The 23,369-nt window shown below is 37.6% G+C and overlaps 1 protein-coding gene and 1 pseudogene across 7 annotated transcripts in view; both read right to left on the bottom strand.

The window, feature by feature from the left end:
* SENP7 (SUMO specific peptidase 7) overlaps positions 1-23,369 on the bottom strand; it is a 213,577-nt gene that overhangs the window by 29,869 nt on the left and 160,339 nt on the right. For 6 of the 7 annotated variants that reach the window (XM_069065320.1, XM_069065322.1, XM_069065323.1 and 3 more), the window contains 2 exons: positions 20,520-20,642; positions 15,238-15,330 (listed from right to left, as the gene is read on the bottom strand). In XM_069065320.1, the coding sequence (XP_068921421.1) occupies positions 15,238-15,330; positions 20,520-20,642 (216 nt within the window). Of the gene's footprint in view, positions 1-10,485; positions 12,001-15,237; positions 15,331-20,519; positions 20,643-23,369 lie in introns of those variants that run through there. The other variant, XM_069065326.1, reaches the window with a different exon arrangement.
* Positions 4,427-11,348, bottom strand: LOC138144051 (serine/arginine repetitive matrix protein 1 pseudogene; annotated as a pseudogene).

The raw sequence follows: 23,369 nt of genomic DNA, 5'->3' as shown, positions 1-23,369 counted from the left end.
TTTTTGGTTGTTTTTTTTTTTTTTTTGCTTTTTGGAGGGCAATTGGGGTTAAGTGACTTGCCCAAGGTCACACGGTGTAATGGGAATGCAAATTTGGAAGATCTTCCCTGCCCCTAGGCTAAAGTGCACCTGAAGCCTGGGGTGGGAGGCTTGTTTTTCAGTAGATACTTTTTGATTGGCCAGTGGGTCCAAAAGGTTGTTATATTCTCTAAGCCAGGAGAAGGCTATATAAGCTCTGATGTGTAGCTTTGTTTTGGGGGCTCACTTTGAGAAGTGTTCTGTGATTTGATCTGTATTTTGGGAAGCCGTTGTCCAGGCCCCCCCTCCCCGGCTTTGAAAAACCCAGATGTGGAAACCCAGATGTTGACTGGGTATGGATGTAATGGTTGGACAGTTTGGAAATCTGTCTACTTGATCTGTTTCTGTCTTGATAATTCTGCCTGTATACTTTGAAGTTCGGGGTGCTGACCTTTTTCCCCTGAACAAGGTAAACGATATATGCCTGACTGATTAAAGTGAGCTTGTTAACCCATTTTGAGTTGCTTTCCTTTATCAAAGCAGATCCAAGAACCTGTGCTAGCAGCCACCCTGGGAATGCTGGGGTCCTTGCTGCTCTATCTGCAGAGTAAAAGGAAAGTATGGGGGCTGGGATAATTGTTTGTTTCCCAGTTGTGGTAGCTGTGACTCTGTGGAGCTGTGGAGCAGGAGAGAAGAATGGCCTGCATGCAGACTTCGCTGAGCTGAGAGCAGGAATGGTGAACTGCCTGCATCGGGACCTGGGCAGAAGCCAGGAGCGGCTGCCGCCAGCGGGAGGAGAAGAAGCCCAGGAGTTCGGAATTCAGCCACCGCAAAAGATAAGAACTGAGCAGCAAAGCAGGGGCACTGAGTGTGTTTCCTGGCTGCATCCCACAGTTTGGGACCCAGGGGGAAAATGGACTTGTGACTATGGTGGGTGGGATGAAGTGCCTTGGATCCCCAGGGACCCCACCTTGTTGGTTTTGTTGCCCAGCCCCCTCTCTGTACTTGGAAGCAGGGGCTGGAGCTGTGTGAGGGGAAGGACACCGCCCCCTCCAGAGAACTTTATTTGAACTCTTGTTTTGAACTGAAGTGATAATGCTGTATTTTGAATGATGTCATGTTTTGATCTTCTCTGTTCTTGGTTTGTCACTGAGTAAAATGGAGAGCACCTATGCTGGTATTTTGAACCTTGGGAAGTTGCCTTTCCTTGGCATTACATTACACATGGCTAGTAAATGTTAAGTGTCTGAGGCTGGATTTGAATGAATTCAGGTCCTATTGACTCCAGGACCAGTGCTCTATTCACTGTGCCACCTAGCCACCCCTACAATCACCTAGTTTTAACCCATTTCAAACATAGACTTAACTGTGGGCATGCCAAATGAGAGATCATTATGCAGTACCAATGAAGAGACATACTATTAGAGCAGGAGTTCTCAACCTGAAGATCATAAACTTTTAATCTTAATTTATTAACCATGCTTCAATATAATTGATTTTCTTTATAAACTTAGAGATTTTATTTTGTGCGTTTAAAACATTATTCTAAGAAGGGGCCTCACCAAACTACCAAAAGGGCCAAAAAGTTATACAAGAAAAAGTTCAAAGTCTTTATATTAAAGAAACTGAAAAAAAAATCAACTGACATTTCTTTAAGTTGAAGTAAAAGGATGAAGAAGCAAAATGATGTTTCACTAAATACGATGGTTCATGGATGCTTCTTGAATAACCAAATAAAGGAGCTGGTAGAAATAGTTTAATCCTGTACTAAGACAATAAAAAGGATCACTTGTAATGGGAATGGAAATTTGAGATCTTCCCTGCCCCTTAATAGACTTAGGGGGGAATTTGAAGACCTCCCCTGCTTTGAAGGTAAACTCTACCCCCTAATAGGCTGCATGTAATCACATGGAGCCTGTGGTAGGAGGAGTTTGCTGAAGGGTAGAGCAGAGCCAGAGGAAGCTGGGAATCAGAGCCAGAGAGAGGGTGGGAGAGAGAGGTGCTCAGGCAAGGAGAGAGGTTTATGAGTAAATAGTGATCTTGTATTGGTTTGTTGGAAGGCTGAAGGATGCTGTGACTCTGAGTGCTATTATGGCTTCTTTATATCTTTGGTACTATGATGGAATCGGCTTACTGGTTTTAGGATTCAGTTTTCTGGTATCTAAATAAATGCTTGGTATATTTGGTATATTTTGTAATCAAACATCATGTGATATTTATAGTCATGGTCTTTTTATCATGATTGTGGGCACTTCATAGGATACTTGGACATCTTATATTTCACAACTCACAATAAAAATTTGTTTAAAAAATCATCATGAAAATTATTGTAGTTTACATACCAACACTGGTTACAGGGGATAAGGAGATAGACAAATTCTATTAATAACTAAAAATAAGACCTTCCAAATTAAACCAATATATATTCTAATATTTAGTGACTGGAACTGAGGTGGGCATGAGAGTATGGCAAAAAAAATATCTCAGGAAATATAACTCATGAGTAAGAAACAAGAGGCTAAATATTTCTAAGACTACACAAAAGCTTCATGACCATATATAATGAGTACTTTCTTCAAGAAGAGGGTCAAGAGGTACTGGACATAGCCAAGCACAAAAAAAATAAATCACAAAAAATTAAACATTTTTATCTTAACACATAGGAGGTACCTGCTTACTATACTGTACTATAAGAGTCATTTCTAAATCAATTATTTCCATAAAGTTAGGCCACTGACTGGTTAGAGCAAAATTAAAAATTAAGACCAAATCAGAATAATAAAAATGGGAAGACAAGGAATACAATTAAAACAACTCCAACCTAACATACTTAAATAAGTTATTTGCTCCTGTAGCAGCAAGCACCCCAAGTGCGTCCTCAGGGTTTGCTGCCCATACAGGTTCTTGGATCTGCTTTGATAAAGGAAAACTACTCAAAATGGGTTAACAAGCTTACTTTCATCAGTCAGACATATATCGTTTACCTTGTTCAGGAGGAAAGGTCAGCACCCCGAACTTCAGAATATACAGACAGTATTATCAAGACAGAAACAGATCAAGTACACAGCTTTCCAAACTGTCCAACCATTACATCCATACCCAGTCAACATCTGGGTTTCCACATCTGGGTTTTTCAAAGCTGGGGGACTCTCAACAACGGCTTCCCAGAATTCAGATCAAATCACAGAACACTTCTCAAAGTGAGTCCCAAAACAAAGCTACACATCAGGGCTTATATAGCCTTCTCCTGGCTCAGAGAATGTAACAACCTTATTGACTCACTGGCCAATCAAGAAGTATCTACTGAAAAACAAGCCTCCCTCCCCAGGCTTCAGGTGCATTTTAGCCTAGGGGCAGGGAAGATCTTCCAAATTTGCATTCCCATTACAGCTCCTCAAAATAAGAAATTGATTTAATCGTTTAATTATTAAAGGAACTTGACATAGACAATCACCATTTCCTAAGAAAATTTAATCAGTGTTAGCCAACTGCCACAAAAAAGAAGCCTAAAAGAGCCTAGAAATCATCTGATAAGTACATATTTTCTTTGCTAGGCCTCAGTCAAGGGCAATGGTAGTATGGAATATAATCTCATTTGTAATCTCTTATTGAGAAGCATGATGGAAGACATGAGCAGCATCATAATAACCAGAATAATAGAGGAAAAGAAATGCTTTAGATAGTTTGGTGAGAGACCCAATTAAACCAGATCTTCTCAAAAACACTTAAGGATAGAACTAGGAGATCAACAAATAACTGAAAAATGGAAGAGATCAGGTAAGATTACTATAACAATATCACTATAGCTACACTCTCTCCATTAACAACAGAGGAAACAACACATATCTCCGATATTATAGTCCCCAATGTGCTACATGAGGATTGAAAAAGCAGCACATTAAAAAGAGGTGTATATTGGAGAGGACAATTTTGAGTGCACTGAGGGATCAATTCTCAAGTTATCTGAAAAAGAAGAAGAAACCTAATGCATGGAAAAAATCACTAGTATTCTCAGCAATAAAAATAAATGTGACTCAAATCCTGGGAGAATAATATAGTGAGAGGTTTCATAAGAACAGCTCCCCTCTTACTACATCAAACAATTCAAATAATGAGCCCCAATATATAGGTGAAAAAAAATGAATATATCAAGTAAAAGAAATCTCAACGCTTCATCATCATATCACTGTTATGAGTGAGAATGCCTCTTTCAGATTAATAATAATAATATTTATATAGCACCTACTATGTGTCAGACACTGTGCTAAACACTTTACAAATACCATCTCATTTGATCCTCACAACAACCCTGTGAGGTTAGGTACTATAATAATAATATTATCCCCATTTTACAGATGAGGAAACTGAGACAAACAGAGGTTAAATCACTTGCCCAGGGTCACACATCTTTTTTCTTTTTTGCTTTTAAATTTAGAAATTTATTCTGTTTAATCCACAAGCTTTATTTTAAAAAAACAAAAAAAGACCAAAAAAAACAAAATAAAATGGTGAAAACACATCAATATCCAAAACTGATATCCTTCCACTTTTCAAAACCAAGAGCTCTGAAAGTTCAGTCTACCAACTGGAAGAACCCTAACAAGACAAGAATTATGAATGGGGAAATGATGTCATTTCACAAACAGAATTTTATGTAACTGAAGGAACCTTTCTGGGGCATAACTGTCCTTACAAGCAAATGGGGTGGGGGTGGAGGGAACAAGACAAGAAAAAACAGAATTCCAGTGTTCCAAATCAACTAGTTACATCAGTATAAGCCCACAGTATCCTGGCGAACAGCATTCTTTTCTGGACCATGCCAAGAGCTCTAATTTTGATTCACTTCAGCAGAGATGACAGCAACAGGGAAAAGGGAAAGAATGTGGCATTAATGCTTGTGTCAACTTCTGGTGAACAATGGTCTCTCTTCTGGGCAGCTTCAAGGTCAAAGCCTCACAACTTAAATGGGGGCCAAGAATTGAATAACAACTTAAAAGATAAATCTCTGTGTACGGCCAGGGCTAGGAAAGGATTTAAAGCTTTTAGCCATACTTAAAGCCCTTAAAAAATTTTTTTTCCCCTCAAAAATGTCTCTAAATGAAGTTATGTTGGCTGTCAATGAATGTCACTGGTATACTGTGGACACCTTTTGTAATATAAATCCATGCCCTTTTTTTACAGGGTGAACCTCAACCTAGCAATTATGACAACAAATGTTATAGCCTAAAGCTCAAACACATTTTAGCAATTGTGAAATGGAATCTCAGTACAAACCCAATCAAACGTACATTATAACAAACAGCCCCATCTAGGACTGCGGGGACACGCGCCTTGCTCATTGACCTCAGCGCCTTTTTCCGAAGGTGTTTCTCTAGATCATCCAGGTTGTCCTCAGCTTCACTCTCGGTCTCCTTTTTGGGCTCTGTTTCTGCTTCTGGCTCTTCCTGGGCTGACGTAGTGGTGGATGCCACGACTGCAGCTGCTGCGGCTGCTGCCTTCTCCTTCTTATGATTTGTGCTTCTTGTCCTTTTTGTGTTTTTTGTCCTTCTGTTTCTTTCCACCACCCTCCTGGTCTAAATTCCTGGCAGGAGATGGGCTTGGTGTGGGGCTTTTAGCCTTCTTGACACGTGCTGCTGGCGACCAGTTTGTGGATGGGGACTGAGACTGGGTGGGTGATAGAGGTACTTCGTGTTTCTTCGCTGCTGGCTCAGGAGATCTGGAGGCATATCTGGAGGATGAGACCCTTCTTACAGACTGGGGACTTGGTGAGGCAGCCTTTTTTGCTTTTCTGGGTTCCAGGGCTCTGGAGACTCTCCTGACAGGCCTAGTGCTTGGTGATGGGGACTGCCTTCTTTGGGGTAAAGATGAAGCTCCTTTTCTGAGTAGAGGAGGACTTGCAGAGGTATGAGGAAGTTGAGGCCATGATGAAGGTGAATGCCGTTTGTTTGCTTGAGGAGAACGGGTTTCTCGGGTAGATTGGCTGGGGGGGGTGGGGGGGGAGAGACCCTTTCCTATCCTTAGATTGATAAGGAAGGGGAACATCTCTTTGTAACAGGGGAACTTCTTGGCTTCAGAGGTGGTGAATAAGAGACCCGTAGCTTTGGGGGAGGCGAAGGCGATGCTGTCCACTTGGGAGGTGGTGGTGGGGAAGCTGTTCTTCTCTTAGGAAGTGGGGAAGGAGAGTATCTTCCCTGGATTGGAGGAGAGTATCTTCTTGGAAAAGGTGAGTGTTGATGTGGAGGAGAAGGAGTCCTGTGCGGTGGTGGTGGTGGTGGTGGTGAAGACCTCTGCTGGGGGTGGAGGGGCAGAAGAAGAGGAGCGTCGTTGTCTGGCTGGTTGTGGTGACAAACTTCTCCGCATACTACAAGGAGAGGACTCTTTTTGGCGTTTCTGTGGCGATGGGGATGCACTCCGAGATGCTGAATGTCGTCCAACCCCATCCCATTTCTCCATTTTTCACGTTTGATCTCTTTGGTCGCTGGTCTTCTGAGGAGGAGGAGCCAGAGTCAGAAGAAGACTGCTGATTTTGTCTCCAATACTGCTGCCTATGTTGCACGGAATCATCAGCTGCCATTTTGCCACCTTTGTCTTCTTCCGATTCAGATAACTCTACTATCCGAGGTTTTGGTGCTGGTGAAGGTGACTCCCTTTTCTCGGTACCTTTATGTTTTGTTGCTTTACCTGAGGTTCTCCCTGGAGAAACAGAGCCACGACTTTTTCTTGTACAGTTTGACTGCTGGGGTGTTGGTGACCAACGGGTTTTTGGTGGTGGGCTTGCTGGCGGAGATGGCCGATTGCCTTTGCCTAGGAGGGCTTGAAGATGGAGAGAGTCTACGAGTTTTTCTAGGGGGGCTGGAGATTCTTTTGGGTGGCTTCTTTGGAGGTGACTGGGAATGGGATGAAGATGATGATGAGCTGCTACCAGAGAGATGCTTATGAGTGTCGCTTCGTCTCACAGGAGATCGACTTCTATGCCTTGGTGGAGGAGGCATTTGTCTTGGTGGGGTTCTTCTCCGAGGAGATGGCCGCCTTCTTGAACTTGGTCATGTTCTAGGTGATCTTGACCTTGATCATGTTCTATGATGCCGTCTAGGTCGAGTATGAGAAGGGGCTGGGAATGTGTTCATGACCCTCGATTTAGATCGTGATAGAGACCTGGGGCAGGTTTTCTCCAGGGTCACACATTTTGTGAATACATGAGGCCGGATTTGAAATCATTTCTTTCTGACTCCAGACCCAGCACTCTATCTACTGCACCACCACCCAGCGGCCTCAGATGAGGAAAGAAGATGGTGAGACAAGGGGTCCAGGTCATGAATGATCAATTCTGAAGAGGAGAGGTAGATGAAAGGCTTCTGATTTCTGCTCCTGCCTTTGTGGTGGTGGGAGGGCAGGAACAGGACAAAGAGGGAGATCATAGGGAAATGAGTGGGAATTGAGTACAGGCAGTGAAAAGGGAAAAATCCAGCACCAGACTGAAGTAACACAACAGAGGTGGAAGACCATGAGACAGCAGGCTTAGAATGAACTTTGCTAGGGGTGAGGTATTGCTTGTTGCACACTTCAAGAGATCAGTTTCTATAAGACAGAGTTTTGTATTTGTGTTATGTTGTACTGTGTAGAGGAAGTGGTTGGCTCACAAAAAAAAAAAAAATACCAGGAAGGTATGGCTCAGAGGAGGTTAATAGGGACTCAGATTCAAAGGGAGAGTAATATGGAATTCTCCAAATGATAACTTATTTGTAAAAAAGAAAAGAGAATAGGATCAGGTCCCCTGAAGAAGAGTTACACAATACCACCCACTACTAAAAAGGTAGGTGTTCCCAACTTTTCAGTTTTCATACCCCTGCAGTTTTCAATAAGCCTTCCTGCCCTCCCTGGTCAATAAGAAAAGAAATAAGTTCTAGAGTTTACCATATATATGTATACAAGAAATAAAACAAATTAATTTTCATAAAGAAAATTTTATTTGGTACATAAAAACATTTTAAAATATGAAAGTCTAATAATATTTATTAGAACATAGGCAAATAGGTCAAGATGGCGGAGTAGAAGCAGGTCCTCCATGTCGATCTGGCTTCCACCTTCCCCAATTCAGGTAAAAGGGGAATCTGAACAAATTTTGGAGCTACAGAACTCATGAAATGACACAGAGAAGCTAACCTCCCACTGAGAACAGCCTGGCAGGATGGCAGGAATTGGCCAGCACGGCATTCTGGGAGCCGAGCCCAGCTCCACTCCAAGGTTTTAGCCCCAGGGGAGGCCTGACTAGCTGCTGCCTGGAGGGACTCCAGATCACCAGTAACTGTGGTGATCCAGAATTATCAACACATAGATGCTAAGGACAAAGTGAGAGGTCAGTGCACTGTGGACTTTGGCACCCAGTAGTTGGGAGTGCAACAGCTTTTGCCCTTGGGGAGAAAAGCCACTGAGGAACCTTGGCTGTGCAGCTGCCCCCACGTGACAGCTTCAGCTCCTGGCCTGCAGAGTGTAGGGGGACTAAGCAACCAGTCTGAGGGGTAATCGCTCTTGCTTTAACCTACTTGGATCTGGATTGCAGTCTAGGGTGGAGGTTCTGCGGTATGTGTCCAGGTTGCCAGAGCATGTGGAGGCTTCAGCAAGGGCACCCAACTAATACCTCTGGCAGTTGAGAAAACCCCAGCATTTGGTATGAAGCTCCCCTGTCTGGTAGCAGAGTCCTACTGTGGGAAAAAGCTCAAAAGTCAAGTAATTGAGTGGCAACATGACCAGGCAAAGGAAACAAAGGAAACAGAAGAACCCAACATTAGACTCCTATTTTGGGGACAAAAAGAATCAAAGCATGGAACAGGAGGAAGACAATGAAGTCAGAACTCCTGTACCAAAAGCTTCAAAGGAAAATATGAGCTGGTTACAGGCCATAGAGGACCTTAAGAAGCAGATAAGAGAAGTGGAGGAAAAATTGGGAAGAGAAATGAGAATGATGCAAGAAAATTACAAAATGAGAGTCATTAGCCTGACTGAGGAAAATAACACCTTAAAAAAATAGACTAACTCAAATGGCAAAAGAGTCCCAAAAAGGCAATGAGGAGAGGAAGGCCTTAAAAAGCCAAATTTGCCAGATAGAAAAAGAATCTCAAAAGCTCACTGAGGAGAATCATTGCTTCAGAATTAGATTGGAGCAAATGGAAGCTAATGACTTTATGAGAATCAAGATGCTGTTAAACAGAGCCAAACAAATGAAAGAATAGAAGGCAATGTGAAATATCTCATGGGAAAAACCACTGACATGGAAAATGGATCCAGGAGAGACAATTTAAAAATTACTGCACTACCTGAAAGCCATGATCAAAGAAAGAAACTAGAAATCATCCTCCAAGAAATCCTCAAGGAAAACTGCCCTGATGTTTTAGAACCAGAGGGCAAAATAGAGGTTGAAAGAATCCACTGATCACCTCCTGAAAAAGATCCCCAAAAGAAAACTCCTAGGAATATTATAGCCAGATTCCAAAATTCCCAGATCAAGGGGAGAATATTATAAGCAGCCAGGAAGAAACAATTTGAATATTGTGGAAACACAATCAGGATAACCCGGGATCTGGCAGCTTCTACATTGAGGGAATCGAAGGGCTTGGAATGTGATATTCCAGAGATCAAAGGAGCTGGGATTAAAACCAAGAATCACCTACCCAGAAAAACTGAGTATCATGTTTCAGGGGAAAATTCAGTTGAATAGAGGACTTTCAAGCATTCTTAATGAAAAAACCAGAGTTGAATAGAAAATGTGACATTCAGATATAAGAAGCAAGAGAAGCATGAGAAGGTAAACAGGGAAAAGAAATCATAAGGAACTTATCAAAGTTGAACTATTAATATTCCTACATGGAAGGACAAAAATTGTAACTGATGAAACTTTTCTCAATATGAAAATAGTTGAAGGGAATAGAAATATATATATATATGTGTATGTATGTATATATATGTATTTATATTTATATATGTATATATGAGGATATATGGGCATATGAAAACATGTGAATGTTTTCATAGGTATACATAGAGGGCACAGGACCAATTTAATAGGAAGGGATGATACTTAAAAGGTGAAATTAAGAGGTGAGAGAAGAATATAATGAGAGGAGATGGGGAAAGACAGAATGGGGTAAACTATCTCATATAGAAGAGACAAGGGAAAATGGTTACAATGGAGGAGAAGAACAGAAAGGCAAAAGGGAATGGGTCAACCTTGTTCTTATTGAATTTGTCTTGGGGAAGGAATGAAATACACACTAAACAGGGTATCTTACCCTACAGGAGAGTAGGGGGAAAGGGGATGAGAGGGGGGATGATGAAAGGGAGGGAAGGCTGGGGAGGAGGGAAGTTGGAAGCACCCACTTTTGAAAAGGGACAGGATCAAAGTAGAGAACAGAACAAGTGGGAGGTGGGATAGGAGGGAGGGAAATATAGTTAGTCTTTTACAATATATCTACTATGTCAATGCTTTGCATTAGCTACACATGTACAACCTATACTGAACTGCTTATCTTCCCAGTAAGGGTGGGTGACAAGGGAGAAAGGAAATGAATCTGGAATCCAAAGTTTTAAAATCAAATGTTTAACCATATATATAATTATTAATACTATTTTACATGTAATTGGGAAATAAGATATACAGGCACTGGGGCATAGAGATCTACCATGCCCTACTGGAAAAGTCGAAAGAGGTATTGGAGAAAATATGGGAGAGAGCAGATTGGAGGAGGGGGTATCCTGTGGGACTGCTATTTTGGGGCGCTGGGTAGGGGAAAATTGGGAGAAAATTTGTAACTCAAAATCTGGTGGAAGTGAATGATGTAAATCAGAAGTTAATAAAGCATTTGAAAAATGAAAAAAAAAAAGAACATAGGCAAATAAACTAGTGAGGCCCCTGATTCTGTTTCTTATTAACCAAGAGTTTTATTTGTAATATAGGTTTTTTTTTTAATTCCAGCATACCATGTTAAGTCACAATTTATTTTATCCTTTGGATCTGAGAGAGGACAGGACTGAGAATTTTGATTCAAGGAATGCCTTATTAGCATGTTTAATAAGAATGTGATTTACTTCTAAAAAGTACACCAAAATTTTTCTAATTTCATTAGTTGTAAATCAGTTCACATTTTCTGGTTATTGCAGGGATCAATTTCCTTTTCTCATCTTTCACTGGTTTATCATATCTCATTTTTTCTAGATCAATATAAATTTTTTTCATATACAAACTTCATTAATTTGTTTTTAATAGCGGGAATTATACCTACAACTGGCTCTTTCAAATTTTTAAGACCTACTACGATGCTCCCTCCCTTTCTCATCCTGTTGCCTCCTCCCTCTCCCTCTTCCTCCTTCTCTTCACAAACTTCTACTAACACAAGTACCTCTGGAATATTTCAATATGATAATGTAGTTATTTACCACGTATCATCCATAACTATTTGGTAAACTTCTCATGCGTTTAGTGGATACATATGCCCCAAGATTGGAACATCAGTACTAGACAATACTAGAAATTTAAAATAAACAAATTTGACAAGAACTACAACAGAGCAAGCAGTGTCATGAAAATTCAGGGAGAAGAAAGTATTGAGAGGAGATGTCCAACAGACTCAAAAACTACAGAGAGGTCAAGAAAACCGTGTAGGCAATAAATATAGACAACTTTTTCTCTGAGTTAAGCTATGAAAGGTAGGAGGAAAGTAGGACACAGCTTGAGAAGATGTGAAGGGTTTTTAAGGATGCATGAGATCTGCATGTGCTAGTGTGCAGTAGGGAATTGAACTGGTAGATAAGGAGAGTAATCATTTCATATAAACATACATACACACATTGTCTCCCTCATTAGAATTTAAGTTCCGTAAGGACAAGGACTCTTTTGCTTTGTCTTTGTATCTCTGGTGCAAAACATGTGCAGCCACAAAGTTGGTACTTCATGAATGTTTGTTGACAGATGATCGTATGACTGGTATGCTGAAGATAGGAAAGTATCAAGGGTATAATTAGATGGGTGGACATTAGCAAAGAAAAAGGTCACATCATTCTCTGAGACAGGATGAAAGAGGAAAGGATGGGTCGGGGTGGGGGGGAACAGATAGATAATCCTGAAGTGATTTTAAGCATGGAATCAGAGAGGAAAGGGAGTCTATAACAGATGGTATCAATTTTTTTCAGTCAAGTAGAAGGCAGTCATCCACGAAGAGATAGGCATGAGGGAGTGGTGTGAGCAGCCTGAGAAGAGGTTTGGAATTATTGCAGTGGGGAGTGTGATAGAGAGTGGGTCAGTGAAAAACAAAGGAGAGGCACACAGCAATAAGGGCCTGATTGGAACTGGATAACATGAACATGCAATGGACCCCAGCAGTATGGTTACATGACTTACTCCAGCATGTTCTGGAGTAAGTTTTACAACAGCAAAAGCAGAGAAGGCAGATGACAGGAGTAATGAAGGAATGGAGCATAAAAAGAGATAATTATCAGTAGGACAATGATGCAAAGGATTCAAGCTTTGGAGATAGTGTACAGTTATTTTGATTTACTTAAGAATTTTGAAGGAAAATGCAACCAGAGTAGCAGAAATGACTTGGGAAGGAAGGAAGGAATGGAGTGACTAGAAGTTGCAATGAGGATAGAAATTGGGTTATGGAAGGATGGAGCACAGGGAGAGCTGGGAGGCTAGATACCTAGTGAGATACATAAACTTCAGAGTTTATGGATGTGGAATACATGTGAGTAATGATAAGAATTAGAGAATGGTCATTCCTGTTTGTGACTGAGGTTGAATGAAAGTGCAAATCATAGAAAATGAGGAGGTTGATAAAGTAATAAGTAAGGTTATATGAAAGAATTTCAACATATAGCAAGGCAGCATGGCATAGTGGATAGAGCATTACTAATGGGTTCACAGTAAGGAAGAAATGTCTAAGTCAGAGATGGGGAACCTGCAGCCCCAAGGCCCTCTCAGTCCTCAAGATCAGTCTTTTGACTGAATCCAAACTTTACACCACAAATTCTCTTAATAAAGAATTTTTCTGTAAAACTTAGACTCAGTCAAAAGGCGCACTTGAGGACCTAGAGGGCCACACGTAGCCTTGATGCCACTGGTTCCCCACCCCTGGTCTAAGTCTTCCTCTGACACCTAGAGGCTAGGTAACCTTGGCAAATGACTTAATCTATAAAGTAGCAAGCAACTCTTGAGACTAAATGTCATAGAAGGTATTATTCTGCATAGGCAGAAGATATCTATCATGAGAAGCTTCCTAAATAATGATGAAATCAGTGGTCCATTTCAAAAGAGAAACATCAACATGTAAGTTTAAGTCTACAAATATAAAGGTAGTATTTGATATGTAGAAGAAGATAGTACTTGGGTACTGAACTTCTTCAAAAGGATGGCCAGATAAGTTGCCAACAAAATCTAGACAGGAAAATATAAAATAATGGAGTGAAATTCAGAGGAGACATCACTAAGTGAAGGTGGTATGGGAGATGCTGTAAGTAGCAGCAAATAGAAGAATAAAAATGATTTTGGGGAAGTACTTTGTAACCTTAATACCCTAGCAAAATTGGAACCATATTATTATTTTCTAAGATTTCTTTTTTACCCTCACCATCTTCATACTAACTCTCCTGAATTGTCTACATCTTTTATCTGCACCATCATTTTCTTAGCCACCTAGGCTCAAAATCTTAGTCTTCTTCCATATCTGACTCTCTTCCCCTCTCATACCAAGTCTTATAAATTTGAAATATTTCACATCAATTTTCTCTTTCAATTTCCCCTGGAATTTACTAAGTACTTCCCACTTGGACTACTGAAATAATCCCCCACTGGGGGGGGTGGAGGGGATGCTATTGGTCGATCAGCTTCCAGTCAAAGGATCATGGCATCCCTTTAAGAGTTGGAAGAGATCATAGATATCATCTAATCCAACCCCCTCATTTTACAAATAAGGAACTCAGTCACACAAATGGGAACAGACGTTCAGTCTTCTGGCTCTGAATGCCATTTCCTTTCCACTGTATCACCCTTCTATCCTATGCATCTGTCAGATTCATATTCCTAAAGCACAACTAATCAAATCATGTCCCTGCTCAAAAATTTTTAAAGGTTCCCTTTTCTAAATACTGACTAAATTCTAAAGTGCTCCATCTGACACTTCATACTCTCTCTAACATGGTATCAATTCACAGTGCAGAGGAAAGAAATGCCTTTGGAATCAGAGAACCTGGATTCAATTCCTTATTTACAGTTACAATCTGTGGGAGCAGAGGCAGGCCTTGATCTTCTCTGAGACTGTTACCTCATACATAAAACAAAGAAGTTGGCCTGAACAACTTCTGGGCTCCCTTCCAGACCACTGTAATTCTGATTCCTATCCCACAACTTCCTGATACTACAAATAAACTATGAGCTTTTACCTATTTATTTCAGCTTTATTTTCAATGTATCCTCACAAAAGCAACTCAATTTTTGCTTTGCATATACTACATTGTAATTCACCAGAATTCTGTTGTACTAGAACTCAGTGTGATATGGAATGAATTGAACATTTTAAAAGAACTTTTGGGAAAACAGTTTGACTTTTTTGAACACCTCTGCACAAGATGTTTCCTCTACCTGCAATGATTTTCCCCATTTCCACCTGTCAAAAATCTTTCCCATTATTTCATATCCATGTTATATTCAACCTCTTTCAAGAATACTGCTCTGATCCCCAGATGGACATGATGGCTGTGTCATCTAATGCCTCTCTGATCTTTACACCAAAGCAGCAGGAATTTGTCAATTCCACTTCTTTAGGAGTCCTTGCTATGAGAAGGTTTGCAGAAGTTATGCTGTGATACATGACAAGCATATGTTATAGAACTGAGGAGAGGCCCTTGAGAAGTCTTACTGTATATTCAGTCAGAGCAACATTCCTTTGTCCCTTTGAGCAAGAGGGTTCAAAAAAGTCAAACTGTTTTCCCAAAAGTTCTTTTAAGATGTTCAATTCATTCCATATCACACACTTCTAGTACAACAGAATTCTGGTGAATTACAATGTAGTATATGCAAAGCAAAAATTAATTGAGTTGCCTTTGTGAGGATACATTGAAAATAAAGCTGAAAATTTAGAAAGTGGTACTTTGCAGTGCATCTACATCTAAAAGAACAACATCTTCCAAAACCTCCCTTCTATCATATTTTAAAATAATAGCCAAACTTACGCCTCATTTACAGGTACAAAGATGTAATCTTTATTAAAGATGTTTATATGACGCGTCCATGTACGTACTCTTTTATGTCTTCTCTGTGCCATTCTGTGAATATGGGAAAAAAAAAGCACATTTTAGTCCCATCAATCAAAAGGCATTTGTTAAGTTCTTACAAATGTGACAAGAATTTTCTCTTAAAGTTTTGAAGGAAGACCTCGGGTTACTATTTTTTAATCTGAAAATAGAACCTGGCACATCATAGTGGTGAATGAGTGAATGAAGAAAGGAAAGACTAAATGCATAGGCTCAATCTAGTAAGTATAGCTCTTCTAAGATGTTTATACTTCACAAAAAGATTTTCCTTTATTAACTTATGGCTTATTTTTTTTAATCCCGATACATTGTCTTCTATAAGGCAACCGTTTTAGCAAAATCTTTTGGGTTAGTTATCTCTTTTTTTAGTTCATTTCTTTATAATAAGCAAAATACAGCAATTTTAGTCTACCATGTTAACAATAATTCATAATTTATACCACTAAAACAAATAACTACAGCAACCTAATTGTCAAAGCAGGCATTATAACTTTATAAGGGTAGTAGATTCAATGACATTGTCAATGTGAGATTTGGTCACTTCATGATGCATATACACAAATCACAAACTTGCTAAAACAAAAGCTTATTCAGTAGTTAAAGAAATCTCAAAGATGTGAGTTCATTGTGAATCAATTGTCAACAGCAATTAAGGGAGAATTCTATTTTCAGGCTATATCTCCAAAAGCATCCAAACAAATTATTTACAGACTCAATTTGTTTACATAAAGCAAATGTTTAGGGTACATTGTACTTACAAACAATAACAAATTACATGGTTAGAGGGTTCATGAGAGATATTTTCTTGTTCCAAAGTAAAGGCACACACTGTTGGTGGAGCTGTGAATGAATCCAATCATTCTGGAGAACAATTTGGAATGATGCCCAAAAAGCTATAAAACTGTACATACCCTTTGACCCAGAGATACAACTAGTAGGTCTATACCCAAAAGAGAACAAAGAAAGATGAAAGGGGACCACATGAACAAAAATATTTATAGCAACTCTTTTTGTGATGGCAAAGAACTGAAAACTGAGGAAATGTCCATTAACTGGGGAATAGCTAAATATGTTACGATATATGAATGTGATGGAATACTATTGTACTATAAGAAATTATGAAGGGGATGGTTTCAGAAAAACCTAGGAAGACTTGAATGATGCATGATGCAAAGTGAATTAAGAAGAACCTGGAGAACAATTTGCACAACAGCAACATTGTAAAGATAATCAGCTTTTTAGGGGTGGCAAGGTGGCGCAGTGAATAGAGCACTGGCCCTGGAGTCAGGAGGACCTGGGTTCAGATCTGGCCTCAGATACTTAATACAAAAACTAGCCATGTGACCTTGGGCACTTAACCCCAATTGCCCTCCAAAAAAAAAAGCCAAAAAATAAAAATGAAAAGATAATCGGCTCTGAAAGTTAGTAACTTTGATCAATACAACAGCCAACCATAATACCAAAGGACTCAAGATGAAATATGTTATCTACCTCCAAATGGAAAACTGATGGACTCAGAATACAAATTAAATCATATTTCCTTCTCTTTCTTTTGCTTTTTTCTTGGAATATAGCTTATGTAGGAATTTGTTTTGTGTGTCTATACATATTTGTAATGAGTTGATTGGGTTTTGTTTTGTTTTGTTTTTTGCCTTCTCAGTGGGTAAGGGAAGGAGAGGGAGAAGGGAGAGAATATAAAACAAAATTAAATTTTAAAAAGAACAAAAATAAATTAGAAAATAAATACTATTGTACTTGTATTTCTCTATTTGCTATAGCATATCCAAAGTATTGTTATTGGTTATTTGGAGTAGGATGGCAATTGGGTGTAGTAAAAGGAAGGAGGAGGGGCGGCCAGGTGGCTCAGTGAGTAAAAGCACCGGCCCAAGAGTCAGGATAACCTGGAATCGAATCCGGGCTCTGATACTTAGCACCACACCCAGAAATAACTGGCCATGTAACCTTGAGCAAGTTACTTAACCCCAATTGCTTAAAAATAAAAAAGGAAAGAGGAAGAGTACTAGTACTGAAAATAGAAACCCTCTCTATATAAACAATCACAGTGGGATTTGTGAAAGATTTACTAGAGTGAACAGTTAAAATACATGCTCAGAGTTACTACAATGAAAGAAATGGTATGAAAAGAAATATGTCATCTGTCAAATCAATGGATCTCATGAGGTATCTCAGAGAGAACATAAAGAGGATGCATGCCCATGGGAGTGGGGTGAAAAGTGTGAAATTGTGGAGGCAATTAAAACTTGAGATTTATCAAAAAACTAAGTTTTAAGATCTAAACATATGTTCTTGGTCATAATATGTGCTAGACCAGAGTATAGATGGATTAGTGCAAATTCATCATCTCTCTTGGAAAACAACTCCAAAATACCTGCCATATTAATGGCAGGTCAATAGTACCACCTCCATATGTAAAAAATAGTAGTACATACTTTGAGATTCAGGATATAGAAGCATAGTAACAACTACAGACAAAGTAGTGACAGTTTCTTCCTGCAAAGACGAAGATCAACCAACACAAACAATTAAAGAAATTTTTGGTGACTATACTATAACTAATGACAGGGACTAGCTAAATGACACAAAAGGTGATTAAAAAGGAACCATCAAAGAGTTCCAGTCTTCCAGGAATGTTGGCTTCAATTTTTGTTTCATTTAATGGGCACCATAAAATTTGCTGTGTTTTTATTTACTGGATCTCAAATCAGCTTAAAGTATATCAGATATGAAATGTAAGTGCTTTCACAGTAATATTTTTACTGCTTGCCAAAATTTGTTTGACATACAGTAAAAATAACAGTGCTTTCTATTTAGCTTAGTGAAATTTAATACACAAAATGCAAAAGGATCCAATTTTAAAGGACTAATTTTGTAAAGCAGCATAAAAATTTAAAGTTTGATATAACATTATCTATTATCGAACAATTGTTATTGGTATAAGGAGACTATCCAAAAGAATTTACTTGCTGTAATACAAAACAACAACAACAGCCATATTATAAAGGGATCTCTAAAGGGAAAGACAGGTCATGAGGACAGTATTATGCTGGAGAGGCTCCAGTCCAGGTAATTGGTTCAGTATTTATTTAGTCTTCAATGACTATTCCAGTCCAAAGGGAGTACCACTTCCTTCTCTGAATTCCTAACAAAAATTCAAAACTGTATTATATTATAGCTTGTTTTGTTCTCTAATTATTTCATAATGTTAGCCTTGACTTTCCAATCAAATTGTAAGTTTTTTAAGGGCAGGAAATATATTCTTATCCTTTCTCTGGTATTCCTAAAAATGGTAGTTAAAGAGCAAATGCTCAAAAAAGCCTATTGATTAAACAATTGGTGAAAATTAGCTCCCACACTGGGAAATTTATCTCCATGTTAGTAAAGAAATAAAATTCAAGATTCATATGTAATTTAAATTAAATTAATGTATATTTGTAGGAAAATAAAACCTAATACAATATCTATTTTAAAAGACTTATTAAATCCAAATGCAGTCCCCTAAATGATACAATCAGATTTCCTTGGAAAATTTTACTCTTTAAAAAATGTAATGGGACAGAATCTAGTTTGTCTTACTTTGTTTTTCAGGGGGGGAATCTATTATCAGTAAGCATCTCAGTTGAACACAACCTCAATATAAGACACATAAAATATTAATCAATACAAAATCAGTTATATAGATAGAAAATTTTGGACCAGGGTATTAAAAGTCTGAAGTAGTGTACTTTTATATTATTCTTACTTCATGTATTTTCCCTATCTCAAATCCCAATTTTGGATAGAAAATGTAAGTTCTTTCTTTATTTTATCCTGGAAGGCTTACACTATCAATAATATTGGCAGATCTAACTCTTGTATTCCAAATTATGATTTTAAATATATCATGTAACAAATTCTGTTAACATTGTATGTGTTCAGGGTCATTAATTACTAAGTCTGTGATTTGGGGAGCAAAGCGTTTGATCTCTATCTCACAAAGTTCATTCTAAGAATGCTACTTTATTTCCATAAGTAAAGTGATGAAAACAATCTTTCAGGAAAAAAAATAGCCTGTTGCAATGTGTAGTTTCAGACAATCTCACTAAATTTGAACTTATCATTAATTTTGATTATCCAGATGACTGAGGCAGCTCTTTTTAAAGTTGCAAAGAACTAGAAACAGAGTTGATGGATTGAAGATGTAGAATGAAATATAGGATGTACCAAAAGTTTTAGTACAGAATTGCACTTAAGATTTCATACAGAACTGTACTTAAGATTTATCTTGGGACACTCAGCATACATGTTTGGTCATGGACAATATGAGAATTTGTTGTGTTTGACTATGAATACATGTTACAAGAGTTTTATTTTTCTTGTTTCAATTATTTGTTAATTGAAAAATAAAAAAGATTTAAAACAAAAATGTTCAAACTCACTAGTAAAGAGAAGCAAAGTAAAACAACTTTGAAGTACTAATTCACACCCGTCAAATGCCAAATATAATTAAAAGTAAAGAAGTTCAATAATGGTGAAATTATGGAAGAACAGGTACAATCAGCCATTACTGGTGGAATCACAAACTTATACAATCTTTTTTTTTCAGTTGGCAATCTGCTAATACATGATAAAATTACAGAAATAATTACATTCTTTGTCCCAATATTTCCATTGTTGTAGTATACTCTGAAAATATTTATAGGAAAAAATCTAGCTGTACAAAGATTTTCATTGTAGTATGCTATTTTTAAAAACTGAAAAATTAATGTACAACAGCAGGGGAATAAATCAATAAATTATTATTCTTTCATACAACAGGCATAAAATATATACAAATATGTAATATTTATAATTTTCAGGTTACGAAAATAACTTTTTAAAAGCTATTTGGAATAATGAAAAGAAAAAAAGGAACCAGAAGAATATATTATACACTATGACCATATAAGTGAATAAAAATGAATAGAAAAAGAATTCTAATGGAGATTTAAAGGAAGTGACTAAAAAATGATATTTTATGAATTTAAAAAAATTTAATGAGTTGCTAAGAAAATTTAGTTAGATATATTTATGTGCAATGTTAATCTTTTAACAAAATATTTAAAAATACTGATTCATATGAAGGCAATGTTAACTCAGGTCTCAAAAGGAAATCACAAAGAAATAGTTAAAACAAAACATAATATCTCAGGAAGTCAACTTACGAAAGGTCTGGATTCTCTTCTATTGAATTATTTTCCTTTCTAGTCAAGCATTTATAAAAGAAGCTGCTAAAAATGTGGCTTCGTTCAACAAGATCATCTGATGCTTTCTCCAATATAAGATATCTATAAAAGTAGAGCAACATCAAAAGAAATAATTTATGACTTGGAAGTTTGGCCCTTAACTAAGTCTCCCAACAAAACATCTTATAATATATACTGAAAACCTAAGTTTTAGAGTTGATTAAATTAAACCAATCATTTTTTAATGTAAATTTTAATTTGATTCTCATTTATTCAATATAAACATTTGTGGCATCACCCTTTCACAAAGATCCAATAAATAATATATAGTTTAATATTACCTGATCTTTCCAGCTAGAGCTAGGAGAACCAGAATCACTCAAAGAAGTCTTGAACATTTTATGGAATGCTAATTAAACTGGATTTCGAATTATTTTCTACATTTCTTCATTCTCTTCAGTCCACAGAGCTAATATGTTTCTTTCTATTTCAACCCTCTGGTAACAAACTAAAGGCCTATCTTAGCCCCTTAAAAACCAGGGAATTTAAAACATTTATTAGGGGTTTTTTTGGCAGTTATTAAAGAATAAAAAATAAATACATATTGTCTTAAAAAACTAAAAAAAAAACCTCTAAAAAACAAAAAATCAAGTTAAACAAGTATATTTAAACCATGAAGTAAATTAAGTCCAAAGTGAATAATCCAAACAGGATAGTAAATTCAAAACTAAAATGAAGACTAAACAGTTTCTTTTTTTAAATCTTCCCATAAAAGATCTTATTTAAAATATAACTTTGAACCATTTCCCCCCTAAAAACTAAGAATGACATCGTTGTCATGGATAAATTCTGCAGTAACTGATAATATGCAGGATAACAGTCTCAGTGGACATAAGTAAAAACAGAGTTACCCCTAGTAAAAATAAAATGCAACAAAGATCACACAAAACTATCTGAAAGTATGGTATTTACTGATCACGGAGCTAGGAAGTTGTCTTAATTGAAGGAGATAAAAGAAAAGTTTCTCCATATTGCCCTTTCACATTCCATCAAGGTATTTCTGTCATTTACTTCCTAAGCCAAGTATTAGTTTTGTGTTTTACTGTATACTGGCTTGTCAGCTATAATTATTACATCTACGTGTATTTCTATTTTCCTTCTGCAAAAAAAAAAAGGAAAAATCTTGTTTTGATTATCATATTTTAATACTTCAGGGATCTGTGACTTTCTCAAGGAGAGTACTCCTCAACAAAGATCCTATCTTTAGGACTTAGTAGACGGTCTTGAAAACTCCTCTAATTAAAAAGCTTATCACCTTAAGCTAACTTTGGTGATGACAAGTTTCTCTGGTCCTCAGAAGACAGGTAACAGAGCCTAATCTTGTAAGCACCAAAAGTCTCTCCAGTTTGGTAGTGCATGCTCCCGTATGCATTCTGCTGCCAAGCCTTCAAGAACCTGAGGTTCCATTACACTAAAATGAAGGCTCAGATTGGGACTTTACTAGAGGGAAATAATACTTGCAAAAATTTTATGTTCATTATTTCATCTGACCTTTACAACTGTATGCAAAGTTACAAAATGCTTTTAGACTTACAAAAAGCTTGACTTACATAATCTCATTTGATCTTCACAACAGCCTGTGAAACAAGTATTACTATCTCCACCTGGCAGATGGTTTAAGTGACTTAATGGATCACAAAGCTATTATGTGTCAAGGAAAGACAGTTCATGTCTCTCCTTGACTCCTAGTCTATTTCTCTTACAACACTGTCTCTATTTGTCGAAGAGTTAGTACATTCCCATTTACTGCTTAATGTATTTAATAAAATTATGACCACTTTCTCTAAAGTCCTGCTCTGCTGCTTTTTTACTGCACAGAGGAATGCTAGAGTTTGAAGAGCTATTTCAGCAGAGTGCAAACAGCAAGCCAGGTGTTTGAAGACTTGCCTAGCTAAATTCGAAGGCAGTCTTCATCAGCTTAGACACGGGGGGATTGATGTTTTAACCAAAGCAACTCTCTAAAGTGATTTCCTAACCTACAGAGGGGCTATAATCTATGTCAAAAGGGAGATTTCCTGCTACAAGAAATAATGAATGTTCCAACCAAAAAAAAAAAAAAGCCAATAAGAAATAATGAATACAGAAGAACATAGAAAAACTTATACAAACTGATGCAAAGTGAAGTAAAGATTGGGAAAAAGCCTACACACAATGACTATAACAATGTAAATGGAAAAAAAAAACCAACTACTAAAAAACATTCAAAAATAAATGTTGTTAAATTATGACGTAAAAGCTTGACCACAAAGAAGAGTTTGAAATATACTTCCCAGGGGCAGCCAGGTGGCGCAATGAGTAAGAGCGCCAGCCCCAGTGTCAGGAGACCCAGGATCGGTTCTGGCCTCAGATAATTGGCACCCACACAAAATAACTGGCCATGTAACCTTGAGCAAGTTACTTAACCCCAATTGCTTAAAAAAACAAAAAAAAAGAAATATACTTCCCCCAACTCCTTTGCAGAGGTAGGGGGCAGTAGAGGAGAGTATACGGAAGTGTAGAATATTATATAAAATAAGATTTTTTTTTCAATATATTGATGGGTTTTGATGATATTCTATTTTCCTTCTCTCTCTCTCTTGTTTTTTTTTTTTTGGGGGGGGGAATCCATTATAAAGGATGACTGTCTGGAAGGAATAAAGACCACAGAGAGTAATCTAGGTAGTATTAAAAAAAAATCCTGCAAAATTTACTTTTTTAAAGGAAGAATACCCACACTAATAAAAACATAGAATAAAAACATACATGAAGTATTGAGGTATTGAAATATGA

The sequence above is a fragment of the Petaurus breviceps genome, unplaced genomic scaffold (assembly GCF_028583685.1).
Source record: "Petaurus breviceps papuanus isolate PSGF00001 unplaced genomic scaffold, PetGlider_PUasm1.0 90683, whole genome shotgun sequence".
NCBI lineage: Eukaryota > Metazoa > Chordata > Mammalia > Diprotodontia > Petauridae > Petaurus > Petaurus breviceps.
Note: the sequence above shows the minus strand (reverse complement) of the source record. Positions and strands in the feature narration are given on the sequence as shown.